Raw genomic sequence first — 16,887 nt, forward strand, 5'->3', positions numbered from 1 at the left:
TTTTAACCTTATCTGACCCCCTTTTTATGCTTCTATTGAGCCGAGGGTCTCTCGGAAACAGCCATCCTACCTTGGTAGGAGTAAGGTCTGCGTACATTATACCCTCCCCAGACCCCAAGATGTGAGATTTCACTGGGCTGTTGTTGTTGTTGTTTTCTTTTTGCACGCCCGTTAAAATTCATAAATAAAAAGTGTTTTTTACTAACTTACCGTCGTCACTCTTTAATAAATACACACACTATTTAAGAACAAAGCAAAGCTAATGTTATTGGTATTTAAACAATTATAATATCAACCAATAATCACTTGTTTGAGCTCTTAAAATATATATTTTCTATGTTATATAATCAATATTGCTTACTTTAAAGAACACTTGATATTAAGGGCAAAATAAAAACTTAAGTGATTTCATCTTTGATATAAAGTATGGGTCAAATAAGCTGGAATGAAATTAAAATATGGTCAATAACACAAAGGTGACAAGTCCAAGAATATACAATATTTCAAAAATAGTGTCTCACCCCATTCAATATCATTTCTAGACAGTGAAATAGCTATGTCATGTCTTAATATAAAAAGCCATTATGTTCCCAGCTACAACTGGGAGATACAAGTACATATATAAGATTGTCATCTTATAAGTTAGTCCAAAACTGCCTAATAAATACAAAACTTGATTGCCACCAAGTTCTCAGAGCAGAACTTAGGAACAGATGGTACATAAGCCAAAATTGCACCATATGAAGTATAATTTGTGCATCGACATATTGTTGAAATCTTCCGACAGCAGCAACTGTTACGATGTCAAGAATCCATCTTCCGAGGAGAAGCCATGCATCATTTCCGTCTACTTTTGATATAAGAATTTGTTCTTCATCTCCAAGTTCTTCCATTCTATATGCGAGGGATCTTGCAAACTGTTTCCTTTTTCAAGGTCAGTATGTTTGCTAGCTGTTTTTGTTAGTTTTCTGTCGTCTATTCTGACCCCCTTTGTGCTTTGATGGTATAGATGCAGCACGTGAACCTCGTACATCATTAGCTGGCCATTTTCGTCTTTCCATATTTCCCTTTCCCGGGAAGCCCCTCTTTAATTTGCCTCCGTTATCTCTCTTCTGCGGTGGTGCTTTATCGCCTTCCTGTTTGCGATTACCGAATTCTCTCCTTTTAATCGGCTTCCTGCCAGCAGAATTTGAGGATGAATCTTTTTCTTCCTCATATTTCTTCCTTTTGTGAGGCCCCCTGGAATCTTTTTCCCGGCGTGAATCACTAGATTCTCTATCCTTCCTTTTATGCTGCCTATAAGGAGATGTTAATAGATTAAATCAAATTTCTTTCTCCACAAAGTATCTGAAAGAAGCAAAAGATCTGTGAAATGAGCACAAGGATCGAACCTTGAATCCGAAGGAGTTGATTCCGTCTCACTGGTACCATCTTCTTTAGAGCTTGATTTGCCATGGCGATTCTGTGGCAAAAGAAACCAGCGAACGGAAACATTTAGAGCATAACATGACATCTCAATATGATGAACGGAACACTTGATATCATAGTTCAGGCACTATACTTTCAAGGGAAAAGGGTCAAATTTACCCTCTACGTATGGTTTATAGTTAAATTTGCCCTCCGTCAAAGTTTGGAGTCAAATTTGCCCCTTCCGTCAGCATACTTGTTAAAATTGCCCTTATTTTGGATAGAAGTGTGACTAGAACTCCTCATCTGACTAGAACTCCTCATCCTTCCACATAGGCGCCATGTGTAAATAAATTTGTTTTTTCTTTAAATCATGTTAGTGTTAGTGTAAAAACATAATGGGTCTTCTTAATTCTTATATCAGATTGTTCAACTTTTAGCATAATTTTTACCAGAATACGAATCAAGAACATATCATGATCTTCAGGCTGAGCGACCTTAACCAAAGCCCACGTCAGCAACTCTTCACTCCCACCACAGCCATTACCCTTCCACCCAATTGTCCATCACCACCACTAATACTAGTAATATTGTTCTCGCTTTCGACATTACTACTACAGTTTCCTTCTGTACACACTTTCATTGCTTCGATTTGTCCATGGCCGCCGGCATGGTGATAATTTCCGACGAGATTTGGTGGTCTCACAGCGACTGGTCGCTTGCAGAGTTCTTGGCAGTGACGAAGGAGGAACAATGGGATGATCAGGTCCATCGTGGTGAAGCTTCGTTAGAGTTGCCGTTTGTGGTTGCCATTGACGTTTCCCGGCGAGGGTAGGTCCAGCCAGCACAAGCGTGAAAACAAGATTAAAGAGAAGGCAAAAAAAAAAATAGATAGTTCTAAAATAATGAAAGTTGAAGAGTGGAATTAAATTGCTGCGCTGTTTCTGCCTTCAGGGACACATCTTCCAAGCCCTGTTATTTTTAATTTATAGATATAAGTAAAATTTTGTTTTCTAACACCAATCAGTTAGTGTTACTCTGCAACTGATTCTCTAAGGAGACCCATTTATGTTTTCACAATAACACACATGATTTAAAGACAAAACAAATATATTTACACATGGCGCCTATGTGGACGGATGAGGAGTCCTAGTCACACTTCCATCCATAATAAGGGCAATTTTAACAAGTATGCTGACGGAAAGGGCAAATTTGACCTTAAACTTTGACGGAGGGCTAACTTAAACTATAAACTATACTTGGAGGGTAAATTTGGCCCTTTTCCTACTTTCAAACGCATGATCAATCATGCAGTCATACGTGTCTGTCTCACCAAAAACTAATAGCATTTGCCAACAGGGGCGGATCTAAGGGGGCAGGAGGGTGTTCACCCGGACCCCCTCGGCAAAAAATTACATTGTATATGTAAGGTATTTTTTTTTTTATGATCATATAGATTTTGAATCCCCTTGAACACAAGACTAGAAGTTTGCTTAGTGGTTTAGGGGGTTCAAAATTCACCTTGAGGTTCCAGGTTCACATCCCAGGCACTACATTTTTATTTTTCAAACTCCCTTAGTGAAAATCGTGGATCCGCCAAGGCTTGCCAAAAGATCCATATAACTGAAAATCTTGACTACGCATTGGCCATATGTCTAAATGAGAAACATACCTCTGAGACTGTCTTAAGGAAATTTTTGTACTTCTCAGCTGCAACCGACTTGACTGCAGCAACTCCACACTTCCTCATCAAGATCTCCACGATGACTATGACCTTTCAGATGGCACAGAAACATTGACTTATTCAAAAACAGACATAACACATCTTTCAAAAGTATATGAACATCTTACTTAAGTAAAAAGAAGGGAACAGATACTGACAGGTATGTCAGCAAAACCTTAGTTCAATCCCTAAGGGATCTGAGCCGACACAAATTCTCTTATATGAGCTAAAGCGGACAAGTAAAGTATCTTGGAGGAGCAAAGCATACAAGAGTGAAAAGAGTTACCCAATTTGTCCAGAAGAGTGAGAATATCATAATGTGTCAATTGGCTTTCTATTGGCATCTTACCCAAAACCAATGATCAACCTTTTTTGATTAAAAAAATAGGGTTGCCTTACAAATTTTATTTGGTTAAGTAAAAATAGGGTTGCCTTACAAATTAGTTCTCTTGTAGAAAGAAAACCATGATGTGACTTCAACATGATATTGTTTCTCAACAAGTTCTACCTCTTCAAAACTTTTCAGGAGACGAAAAGAAACAGCTAGTACAAGAAAATCAGTAAATTGCAGATATAAAGCAAGCTTGCAACTAGAAGAATCAATAAGGTATCAAATTATGGTTTGTGTATATTGTATACTGCAATAATGCAGATTGCGTCAATTTCAGGTGCCTTTAGCTAATAACAAAACAAAAGGGGGCCAGATCCGGTGCAAGAACTCAAAAGTACAGCATATTTTGAGCAAGATTATGTGCTGTCATGCTTTATAAATGCATAGCTAGTCTCACGTCCAACCAAAGAATCGTCACAAACCTTTGATCTAAAATGATGGCGTGACACAGATGACCAAGGTAGAACTCCGTTGACAATGTCTGAGAGCAAATTATGCAGGTCCTTTGCTTGAATACTAGATACGAATACTTTAACAAATCCCAGAACAGCCTACAAATAGCAAGTTCATAAGCATCAAAAAATAGAATAGTACCTTGTAAGGGTGGCAAAATTGGCCCATGAAAACGACCAGCCCAACCAGTCCCAAGTCTGGGTTGGTCATTGACCCATCCATTTATTAGCTTAACCCATTTCAGCCCATCAAAAAAATGGGATGGAATGTACCCAAATTGACCCATGAGAAATCTTGTCAAAAGATTTTCAAAAAGATTTTTTTTTTTAATATTAGATATGTTATATATAGCCATAATAAAGGAAAAAAATAGTTTTATTAGGTACTAAAAATTATAAAGAACAAACAAAGAAATTAAAACTTAGTAAGACTTGGGCGGGTTGGCTCATGACCCACTTTTTAGCCCATTTCAGCCCAAGTGACTTTTGGGGGGTCTATTAACTCAACCCGTTTTATCCTGCTCAAATTCAACCCAACCCACCTATTTGACACCCCACAGTATCTTGTCATGGATAGAGCATGCTTACTTTTGTAACTTCGACATCTTTACTCTGCAGCAGAGTCAGAATCGAAGGGACCAAATCAGGGACTGAGAGACAGATATCAGCATCACTATAAACCAGAACAGAGAGTGCCGAGACTGCTCCACTTTTTATATGCGGTGATGCACCAGAAAGGTAAGCTAAAATCTGCATAATGTCAGCATCTTTCACCTCAGAAACATATTCAAACATTATTAAGCCCACGGGAAAAGAACATGGCAAAATTAAGACAGGTCATTTTGCTCGAAAGATAGTCCCGCAGATCTCTCTGTAATATAAGGCACCACTAAATGGTTGCATCTTTTGATTAAAGATGGAACCTTTGGAGGAAACACAGATAGTATCATTGATATCGATATGATGCAAAAGGAAAAGAATATCATTAGCAGTCTAAACGATTTTAGAGCAGAAACTGAGAGAAAATAAAGTAGCACTGCACTATACATAGTAAGGCAGGCTCAAGCTATGACCAAAATAAAGCAACTCACACATTAAAATTTTGCCAATAATTAGCAGAGGGCACTTCAGAGCGCAAAAACCAAGAGAAATTCTGATGCATCCATTTTTAACAAAACCCCTTGAGCCATTGCACAAAACAACACACAATTTACTCAAAAAAGAAACGCATGGAGATCAACATTCCATCTCAGGATGTCAATACGTAAGCCACAACATATTCACACATTGCTCTTCATTAAAGAGGTTTTGTTTCTTATAATAGAAAATATATGGTGTCTATTGCCCTATCCATGTCTATTGCATTTTCACCAAAGCATAGACTCGAGATAACTACTTTCATGAATTTCCAAGAACATCCATATTTGATGCCAGTAAACATACAATGCAAGAACATAATAGTTGCAAAGTCATTTATTTACTAACCATATCAACGAACTTCTTATAAGATTCGTTCGACTTAGCAGATGATGAATCTCTCAAGCTAGAACACAGACCGATAAGGGCATCATATGCTGTCTTTCTACCTTCTTCTGTGGACTGCATCAAAAATGTCATTAACCTTATCAAGAAGTAACATCTTATTAATGCTAAATATCTAAGTGAAAATCCACGGAAAGGAAGAAAAAATATACAGCAACCACAGTAAGGCCTCTAATTTGAACACTGGTAAAATATGACAACTTGGTTAAAAAGAAGACAGTCAAGAGGAAGGGAAGTCATGAAACAAAATGGGAAGCAACAAAAATGCTAAAACCACGCAGCAACTTAGAGAAACCATTTATCCAATCAACTTGTACTACACTATTTAGCTTAATCATTTTTTCTAAGGACACTATTTAGCTTAATCATGTAGGTCTTACATCCTTTAATGCGAGAATAATCTCATTGAGTATGAGAAAGGCCTGTGTGTTTTCCTCGTCATTACCCTGCAAATAGCATACAGGATCACAGTCGTGTTAGTTGCTGAATGAATTGTTCGAAGAAGAAAGGGTCATAGATAGCGTACCTGTATTGAATCAATCAACAAGGTTTTGTAGCAGGCAAAGCGACTCGAAAGTGATTTTGTATCAGTTGGGGGCTTCACTCTAGCCAATAAATCCATCAGCTGCTCAACATGTGAAGAGCGAAACCAGGAATGTTTCTGCCAAAACAACATAAGCTCGAGTCAATCAGGCAATTACACCACAAAGAAGGTAAGAAAAAATTCCAATGGCTACTAAATACAGACCTCTAATATTCTACTTAGAATGTGATATGCTTCAAGATGACCAGCCCCATGAGTAGCCTACAAGCACAAAATCAACATTACTATGAGGAAAGGTTGTCATAGAAATTAGATCATCTGTAGCCACTTGAGACTAATGTCCTGTATGGCCAAGCTTATGTAAAGTCAAAAAGTGCTTATTTTAGAAAGTTGAGGTGTTTGGCCAAGCTTTTAGGTAAAAAATAAGTGCTTTGAGTAGTAACAGAAACTGTTATTCAGAAGATAAAAAGGTAGCTTTTCCACATAAACACTTTTGGAACCTTGGCCAACCACAAATTACTGCTCCAACATAAGCAAACGTGATTTTCAAATTGATTAGTCAAACACGAACTGCTACTCTCCAAATTATTTCTGACAAAAAACACTTTTCTAAATAAGCAAATTTTGGAAGCTTGGTCAAACAGAGGCTATAACTTACCTCCAAAACATCCATAGCAATACCAAAGAGGATTTTAATGAGATCCTCACTAGATCCTTCAACGAAGCATGATCCCAACTCCAAGATTATGCACCTTTTATCAATATGCAGCAAAAGGTTAAGGTTCCATTTATTACATAATAGGCCACTGTTCATGCAGCAGATGACATTTTAGGTGGTCACTATTAAGTGAAAGTAAACATTCATTTAGTACTGCCACAAAATTCAAATGCTTTCACTTAAATGGTTTTTAAGCTGCAAAAGTTGCAGCATGAGGTTAGTGGTGTTTGAGTTGGCTACAGACAGGAGATTGTTTAAAAAAAATGTTCTAGTACGTGAATCGGAGATTAAAATGACAAGCAAACTCTGCAAAAGTTGCAGCATGAGGTTAGTGGTGTTTGAATTGGCTACACACAGGAGATTGTTAGCAACAAATGTTCTAGTACGTGAATCGGAGATTAAAATGACAAGCAAACTCATTAAAGATCTGACTACAGTCAAATTGTACCTAAAGGTGAAGAAAGTTCACCTAGAAAATGGCTACTTGACTAACCGAATTGGTAGCTAATAATATCAAATAGAAAGCAATAAAGCAATTTCAGAGGAGTAAGAACTTTGCGCCTCTAGCACCGAAACACTTATATACATCAGAATAAACTTTTTCTGTATGACTTGTCCAATCACACAACAACAGCAAGTTAGACAACAAATCAAAAGAATAGGAACAATCCACAGAAAATTGAAGAAAGCGGAGCCGAACAGCTATTACCTCTTAGCTACTTCCCCAAGAAGAGTGGAGTTATTTTCTTGATTGTCTGTTGAATGAAGTCCAAGCTTCTTGTATTCACCAATATCATTTGTAATCCCGGCTCTCTCCATTGAAGAAGTAAAGATCCTTTGGGTTATCGAAGAATCAGTGATGGACGTCAAGCACTCTATTGCCGCCTGAGAATTATTATTTTTTTCAAAAAAATAAGAAAATTAATTGGGAACCACGTTAGATTTTCCTCTGAACACGTATGTTTCCTTTCTAACCAAACAGTCCAAAATACACAAAAAGGAAAAGGGAGAGGTCAGTTTTAGACAACACTTCCCACTTTTGTGATGTATTACACCAACCTTGAGTGTATATAAAATATATTAATTGGGAAAGATATTATATATTCTTGCATCTAATAAAACAGAAATAAAGATTAATAGCAACAAAACTACAAAAGACAAGCAGAAGAGCACAGCGTTATTTTATGTCAACTATAATATGATACATACCTTGAACTGCTGGTAATTTTCAGGAGATGACTTAAAAAAGACATTTACTAAAGCCTGGAGCCATTCCTCAGAGCAAGATGCCAAAGCCTTAATATTTTTACTAGCTGACTTCTTTGAGTAAGAGCATTTGCGTTTTAACTCCAATGCCAAATCTAGATCTTCGTTCTCCGTGATAAGCCCTCCAGAAACATTATCAGATGCAAGTACATTTTTATTTTTATTCACGAGCTCCTATGAGAAAAGACACAGCTGATTACTTAAATCCAAACAAAGCTGGTCGTTTAAGAAGTCCTGAAGTAAAATAATATAAAAAGGGACAACGGCAATATTAGTCCCTCAATTATTGTTGAATTCTAATTTTGGTCCTTGTGATATCTGACTTAAACACATGTAACCTTCAATTGACAAAAATGTGTGTTTTTTAATCCACCATTTATGTAGGAAATTTAATATATTTAGATTATTTTTAGAATAATATTACCCTCGAATATTAAGTAATAATACAAATGTAATATTACACATGGATAATTAAGTAATATAACAATTGATAATTCAATAATTTTGAGAAAAGTCCAAAGCAGAAGGACTAAAAGTGCATCACTTCAATTAATTAAAGGTTCAATATGCTTAGCCAGAAATCACAAGGGTCGTGATTATAATATACCAATAATTGAGGGACTAAAAGTGCTATTATACCATATAAAAACTTCAAGACTAAGGACTGAACCTGCAAAGCTTCTTTAATATTTTCAAGCATAAAGGAGTCCTCCTTGAGAAAAGGAATCAAAAGTGTAGTCAAAGCTTGGGCATTCTTGTGAAGGTCGGATGGACAACGACAAAAGGCAGGTAATAGTCCCCAACATCCACGGACATAAGCCTGCAGTTCTTCTCGAATTACTGACTTTTTAACTGGCAAAAAGAGCAAACTTAATTCCAAATGTCGGTAAAGAATCATTTTGAATGCAACTCTCAACCATTAGAGAAAAGATATTGATATTTCGCTATTTAATTTTCATAGAAACAGTTGCTAGGCAAAAAGAGCAAACTTAATTCCAAATGTCGGTAAAGAATCATTTTGAATGCAACTCTCAACCATTAGAGAAAAGATATTGATATTTCGCTATTTAATTGTCATAGAAACAGTTGCTATTTCTCCGATAAAACTATGCTTACCTGTAAAGTATTAAATTGTGTCATTGAGTCAAACGCTTTCTCAGAAAAAATATTGAGTCAAACATACAAAGGTAAACACTAATCAAAAGTACAAGTTAAAATTCGGGAACTGCTATAACTACAAGGAAAAAATTATGAGTACTGCACTACTAAAGGAATAATGGAAACCAATTTACACCACATGAATTTTTTTGATAAAGAATTTTTTTTTTTTGATAAAGATTTTACACCACATGAATTAAAAATAAGAGGAAAAGAAACAATCAAAAGAGAAATATTACTCTCTCCATCCCAATTTATGTGATGGTGTTTGACCAAGCACGAAGTTTAAGAACGGAAGGAAAAAGTTGTTGTAGGCTAAAACAAGCCATAAATATTTGTGTGGCTATAAATCATCTCATTAAGTGTAAAATGGAAAGTTTAAAATTAACATGCTATTAAATATAGAGACGAGTCATTCTTTTTGGGACTGACAAAAAAGGAAAGAGTGTCACATAAATTGGGACAGAGGAAGTAAAACATAAAGGAAATGAGAAACACAATAAACAGAGTGAGATCGTCAAATAACAAATCAAAGACCATCGAATTCAAATTGCATACAAAAGTTAATAAAAACAATAATGTATTATTCCAGTCCTTAGCAGTACTCTACAAGAATCTGACATGAAAGACTTACTCATCTAAAAGATATTAACATAATGAGAAAAATTCAAGTGCATATTCTGAAATGATTGAACTAAATGATTATTGAGGATTTCACTTGGGACACAACAAAAACAACCATAAACGTTATGCCAAGTTTAATGAAGTATCAAAATATGCCAACCTTTTGATGATGCCTGTTCGAAGGAAATAGCAAGTGGCACCACGTGCTTCATAAAGAACCCTAGTGACGATCCACATATATATTTGTATAAAAGAGGAATCAACCAAGTGTTTGTAACAGAGTAATCCTTTGCATTCAGGGAGATAGGTAACAGGGAAAGCAGTTTCTCTGGTCCCATAGCAATAATAGCTGATCCTATGCACTCTTGAAGCTGCAAGAAAACAAAAGAAAGGAAAAGTAATTACAAAAAATTAGGAAAAGAGAAGGAAAGCAAAAGCCGGTATATCATCAAATATAAGGAACTTTTTTTTTTCGAGATCCATTTTCCACCTCTAACTTAATCTTTAAGTTTTTATGCAGAAGTTAAGGGACAAATTCAATCTGAGATTTTGGGACTTTTGGAAGTTCTTAAATTGAAAGTTTTCTGTGATAGGAACTAAAAGTGGAGGAGAAAGTATATCTATTTTACTCTCTTCCAACCATGTCAAACAACCAAAAGCAAAATACCAACACTTCATCCAAACAAAATCGTCGATAAACTTCTCTCCTCTACCCCCTTCCTCCTCTTAATGGAACTAACCTACTAACTACAATGTAAAGTTATTGGAACACAAGCAAAATGGAAAGAGAGTTATCAATTAATTAGAAAATAAAATTGGACTAAGATACTCTTCCACCGCTCAAAAATTAAAAGAGCAGGAGCAAGCAGTTAAGCATATATCAGCTACTTCTCTTCCAGCCATATCAAACAACCAAAACAAAAAATTACTTATATTGCAACAAAGAAGGTGAATCAATGAGCTCCTTGTAACATAAACAAAGGCCGTTGAAGGACTTACATTTTTTGTATCATAAGTACCACCAGAAGAAACAATCATCCAATCAGCGAGTTTAAGTATTATACCCTTCGCACAGAAGTCCGAGACCTCACCTAGAGACATAGATCCAAATACAGTAAGAACAAATAACTGTGAAAGAAAAAATTGATATAAGTTATAACAACCGATCAACCGGTGATGGAAATTGAACAGTTTTCATTGTCCATAAAATTAATCTGACAAAACTTCTCTTTACAGCTTCAAAAGCAATCTTTGTCCATAAAGTTAATCTGACAAAATTTATACAGTTATCATTGTCCCTACAAAATTTCATTTGAACACCATCAGGTTTCTAGATTAAATGGCAGCACTCCTCCATTTGAACAATTTATTTAGTTTTATATGTAAGATTATCTCCTATCTTTGTATCAACTAGTAAAAAAGAACACAAAAAAGTTCACATGCCTTCGATGAAAACATTTTATGTGTCATACAAAGTACACCTTAAGGAAGAAAGAACATCCGGATGAAGAGTGCACGAGAAGACTTCTTGTTGTCCACTATTTCTGAAGCGCAATATTATAAGTGAAGCAGAAATCACGTATCGCGAAACAGCAGGTGAGAATTATGTATGCCTGTAAAATTTAAAAAGCATATTGTTGCCTAAACACTTGGTTGATTCAAAATTATTAAAAGTTTATGTAGACCTCTTCTACTGTTCTACATGAGCAACGAAGAGATCTCATCATTTTTTTTATCAAGAAAGAAACAAATTTTAACAAGTATATATATAATAATATTTAAAAAAAAATCAAAACAAAAAAAGAGATTTCATCTTAGATGTGAATTCTTAGGTAAGACCACAAGACTTTGCAAGGCAAGTAATGACTACTGGAAGCTCCATCGTGGGTTGTCAAGGTCTACCTACCCAATTTAAGGAACAAAACAGACAGGATTGCCAATAAATGGTCGTTTGGGAATCCAGAAGAGTTGAGAAGAACATTTTCAAAGACTGAACAAATAGCTTTCACTGCTTCAAATTCAGAACTACTGAGAGCCTCATCATCCACTGCCTGCTTTTTACCGGTCAAAAACTTTTTCCCATCAATATGGGCATTGATCAATTCTTTCAAAATGTTTGAAGCCGGTAAAGCGATATTTTCTGAATGTGTAAGAAGACCTGAAAAAACATTGAGAATGTCAGCACCAGCCACCGGCATCACATAATAACAGAAATAAAGTTGTTATATTGCACAAAATAAAGAACTGTAATGGCCCAGGCCTAACTGTCGAGGCTTTTAGGCCTCACGGTTTTGTCCACTTTGGCTTTAACTCAAAAGACACCTCGGCAGTTGAATCCTGAACTCACTCTTACATGAACCCTAACTTTCCCCTCCCATTCCCTATGTGGCCCAAGGCAAGTTTTACAACAAACCCCTTTCAAGTTAAACCGCCAGCGATCCGTAGGCTGTTACAAGAGCTAAGGAAACTATATTGAAGAGAACCTTAGCAAATTCATGGTGAACGTAAACTTGGCTGTCCGAAATTATTCTCTAATAGAGACATCAATCAGTCTCACTATGAAAATATTGTTAACTATTTGAGAACCACCCAGAAACTAAAAAAGATATGTTCTACCTGTTATGTATAGATTAACCTGTCTTCCAAAGATAGTAACATTACAAGGCTTCTTCTCAACTTGAAATCCACTGAACTCAAGCTTCATATTCTCTAAATAAAGAGGAACATCTATTTCCTAATTAACTCAACTATGTAAAAGTATGGCACCCGTAGTTTTAGCAATTATTGAACGTCTAAGAAAAAAGAATGAACCCGCATAAATATCGGCAATGGAATCTTGGACCTAGTGATAAAAAATCTAGGGAAAGGCATGGTTATAGTCTTGTAGAGGTACCCTATCAATACTATAGTTATCAAAGACACGTCTGTCATCTAACAGGTAAAAGCTCGAGCTAGGTCCAGAAAAGTACACTCCTACATGGCTTTTTGTTGATTCGTGATTCATAATCAATTTCATCAAATCATTAAATTTCAAGACTGTCAAAAAGAGAAAAACAGACGGCTGGCTAAATTTACTGAACAGTATACCAAACGGAAAACCACATGCTTTATTCAAGCAAAAAATGAAATAAGATAACCGGACTGAATGCTGACCAAACGACATGTCCAGCCAGTAGGACGAAATCCTTTAATCATAAAATCTGAAAGAGTCATATTACCAATGGACCTTTTTTTTTTGACAATGTTAACAAATATTACCAATGGACCTAGAAGAGTAACATTCAGATACCACACAACCAAAATGGAGTACAATTCATCACCATAAAATTACCTGATATGGAGCCAACAGCCAAAGGCAAAAAGGTAATCCAAACACTTATTCCGCCATCATGGAGTTTGTCAATAATTTTTTTTGCCAAAGTTGCGGCAAACAATACATTGTCAGCAGGGCTCTCCGCAGAGGATATGTATGATACAAGCGCTTTTATAATGTTGTCAGCATCTAGATGAATGATTTCAACACTTGAAGCATCTAATATCGCCCCAATATTATCGAAAATGTGTCTTGTGAATGCTGAGCTCTGGGAACTCATAAGCTCCACTAGTTGAGCAAGTACCTTCTCATTGTCTTTGACTGTAAGGTACGGGATAATAGGCTTCAGGATATTCAGGGAGTGAAGCACCTCTTGACGCTCATCTTTAGATCCACTGATTTCCTTTGGAGCACTTAGTTTCCTTGCCAATGTCATGTTATCTTTTATCAAGGAGTAAATTCTTTTACCAGCCTTCTTAGCCACAGAAGACGAACCAAATGACTTGAAAACAGTCAGAATACAATCCTGAGCACATTTCCTCACCTGAAAGAAATTAGACAATTAATATTACAACAGAACCATATCAATTAGCATTTGTCTATATTTCACTATGGGACAATGTATCCTTTCAAAAAAGGCCAGCCTCTCGTGCATAAGTCCTTGATGTACTAACACCCTGTACGAAACTATCAATGTCCAGCCAAAAAGTTACAAAATGAAATGCTTATATGGAGACATATGCAAGTGAGGTTACCCTAATCCTCAACCTCCATACTCTCCAATCTAGGGTCATGTCCTCGGTGAGCTGAAGAAGTGTCATGTCCTCAGTGAGCTAAAGAAGTGTCATGTCCAGTCTAATCACCCCTCCCCATTTCTTCCTTGTCTACCTATACCTCTCCTCAAACCTATCACCGCCAACCTCTCACACCTCCTCACTGGGGCTTCTGTGCTCCTCCTCTTCACATGCCCAAACCATCTCAATCTTGCTTCCCGCATCTTATCCACCACAGCGGCTACTTCCACCTTGCCCCGTATATCTTCATTCCTAATCTTGTCTCTTCTAGTATGTTCGCACATCCATCTAAGCATCCCAATCTTCCTTATTGCAAAACCCCACTAAAATTCCCAAACACTTAATGAAAGCCCTCACAGTAGAAGTCCCCAAACCACTCTCACTCGCCAATGGCTGCTTTTCAAGAAGACCCACAATATTACCATAGCAAATTAAAGTATAGATTCAAATTTTTTTCCAACAAGCATAACTCAAATAAAACAAACTATATAAACACACAATTTAATATGAATCAAAAGCACAAGTAAGTACAAGAACAAACCTTTGGTCTCTTATCAATGGAGAACTTTACAAGTGTTTCAAAACCAACTTTCACAGAATCCCAATCTTCCTTATCACAAAAACCAACTAAAATTCCCAAGCACTTAACAAAAGATCTAACAGTAGAAGTTCCCAAAACACCCTTTTCAAGAACACCAATTGCTTCAGTAGCTTTATCTGAAGAAATATCTTGAACTAAAGGAAGAACAATAGATAAAAATGAAGATAAAGCAGATAAGGCTTGTGGGCCAAGTGAATCTTGATTTAAAATTGTGGATATTGTGGCAGCAAAGTGACAAGAAGGGGTTAATGGTAATGACTCAGATTGTAAGAGGGAACTGAATTTACATTTTCAAGAACTCATTTTTATCATTTCTGAATCCAATGAGAGTCTAAATAGCTCGCGAAGTAAACAAAGCCAATAAAGCAGGTTATGTCGATGATGAGATCAAACTAATATTGATTCTTGAAACCAAAAAAGCAAATTCTTAAATTTAGCAATCCCATAGCAAATCAAAGTAAAGATACAATCCTTTTCCAACAAGCATAACTCAAATAGCACACTCTATATAAACACACAATTTACCTATCAATGGAGAACTTTTACTCTATATAAGCACAAGTAATACAATCTCAATGGATTAAAGAACAAACCTTTGGTCTCTTATCAATGGAGAACTTTACAAGTGTCTCAAAACCAACTTTCACAGAATCCCAATCTTCCTTATCACAAAACCCAACTAAAATCCCCAAACACTTAACAAATGCCCTCACAGTAGAAGTTCCCAAAACACCCTTTCAAGAATATCCACAAGAACCCCAATTGCTTCAGTAGCTTTATCTGAAGAAATATCTTGAACTAAAGGAAGAACAACAGATAAACAGGAAAATAAAGCAGATAAAGCTTGTGGGTCAAGTGAATCTTGGTTTAAAATCGTGGAAATTGTGGCAGCAAAGTAAGAAAAAGGGGTTACTAGTAATGACTCGGATTCAATAATGGAATGAGTGGGACTAGAAAGAATTAACTAACGAAACTTCAACTTTAGCAATCCCATAACAAATCAAAGTAAAGATACAATCTTTTTCCAACAAGCACAACTCAAATAAAGTACACACTATATACAACAACAACCCAGTGAAATCCCACATCGTGGGCTCTGGGGAGGGTAGAGTGTACGCACACCTTACTCCTACCAAGGTAGGACGGCTGTTTCCGAAAGACCCTCGGAAAGCACACACTATATAAACACACAATTTACATATGAATCAAACACACAAGGGATTAAAGAACAAACCTTTGGTCTCTTATCAATGGAGAAATTGTGGCGGCAAAGTAAGAAAAAGGGGTTACTCGTAAAGACTCAGATTGTATGATGGAACTCAATTTACATTTTCAAGAACCCTTTTTTGTCATTTCTGAGCCCAATGAGAGTCTAAATAGCTAGTGAAGCAACCATACCAAAGCAAATCAATGTAAAGATACAATCTTTTTCCCAACAAGGATAACTCAAACAACACAAACTCTATATACACACACAATTTACATATGAATCAAAAGCACAAATAAGTACAATCTAAGTGGATTAAAGAACAAACCTTTGGTCTCTTATCAATGGAGAACTTCACAAGTGTCTCAAAACCAACTTTCACAGAATCCCAATCTTTCTTATCACAAAAACCAACCAAAATTCCCAAACACTTAACAAAAGATCTCACAGTAGAAGTCCCCAAAATACCCTCATTCTCCAATGGCTGTTTTTCAAGAATACCAACAAGAACACCAATTGCTTCAGTAGCTTTATCTGAAGAAATATCTTGAACTAAAGGAAGAACAATAGATAAGAATGAAGATAAAGCAGATAAGGCTTGTGGGTCAAGTGAATCTTGATTTAAAATTGTGGAAATAGTGGCAGCAAAGTAAGAAAAAGGGGTTACTGGTAATGACTCAGATTCAATAATGGAACGAGTGGCAGCTGAAATAGCAATAAGATGTTGGTGTTGTGGTGCTGAAGATTTGCTGTAACGTTGGAGAAGTTGTTGGGTTATGTCTGAGTTGTTGTTGAACACATTGTTGTTGTTTTCTTGAGTATCCATTGTGTTTTTTTGGAGAGAGAGAGAGACAATGTTGTTTGTTGTCTTTGTTGAGGGTTTAAGAGAGGAGGGTTTTAGAAAATTTGAGTCCACAATGGATGAGAAAATGATAAAAATGGTCCCTTATGCTTGAGGATAGGTTCAAAATAGTCCCTTAAACAGTAGTTTGGTTGGGGAGCAAGTTATTCCACGGTTAGTTATTTTGGGATTAGTTATTTCAAAATTTTATCCTATTCTCCCAGAGGGATTAAATAATAGTATTGTAATTTTGGGATTAGTTATACTACAGTTTTATCGCAACCAAACATGGGATAAACTCATATC

At 36.2% G+C, this 16,887-nt stretch overlaps 1 protein-coding gene across 4 annotated transcripts; it reads right to left on the bottom strand.

Moving 5' to 3' along the window:
* Positions 1 to 441: 441 nt before the first annotated feature.
* Positions 442 to 16,639, bottom strand: LOC132612632 (uncharacterized). 4 transcript variants are annotated; one of them, XM_060326745.1, is made up of 18 exons: positions 16,069 to 16,639; positions 13,157 to 13,682; positions 11,732 to 11,983; positions 10,825 to 10,916; positions 9,986 to 10,196; positions 8,714 to 8,871; positions 7,987 to 8,217; positions 7,487 to 7,662; positions 6,718 to 6,811; positions 6,264 to 6,320; positions 6,042 to 6,176; positions 5,896 to 5,961; positions 5,459 to 5,572; positions 4,562 to 4,723; positions 3,944 to 4,072; positions 3,080 to 3,181; positions 1,392 to 1,462; positions 442 to 1,296 (listed from the first exon to the last, which is right to left on the bottom strand). In XM_060326745.1, exons 1-18 carry the CDS (start codon positions 16,564 to 16,566, stop codon positions 948 to 950), a joined length of 3,423 nt encoding a protein of 1,140 aa, XP_060182728.1. In that variant the 5' UTR covers positions 16,567 to 16,639; the 3' UTR covers positions 442 to 947. The 4 variants fall into 4 exon arrangements, with proteins under 4 accessions (XP_060182728.1, XP_060182727.1, XP_060182730.1 ...); XM_060326744.1 differs by having other exon boundaries at positions 8,714 to 8,895; XM_060326747.1 differs by lacking the exon at positions 16,069 to 16,639 and adding an exon at positions 15,127 to 15,594 and having other exon boundaries at positions 8,714 to 8,895.
* Between the last annotated feature and the right edge of the window lie 248 nt (positions 16,640 to 16,887).

Source organism: Lycium barbarum, chromosome 10 (genome assembly GCF_019175385.1).
Source record: "Lycium barbarum isolate Lr01 chromosome 10, ASM1917538v2, whole genome shotgun sequence".
In the NCBI taxonomy this organism is placed as follows: domain Eukaryota; kingdom Viridiplantae; phylum Streptophyta; class Magnoliopsida; order Solanales; family Solanaceae; genus Lycium; species Lycium barbarum.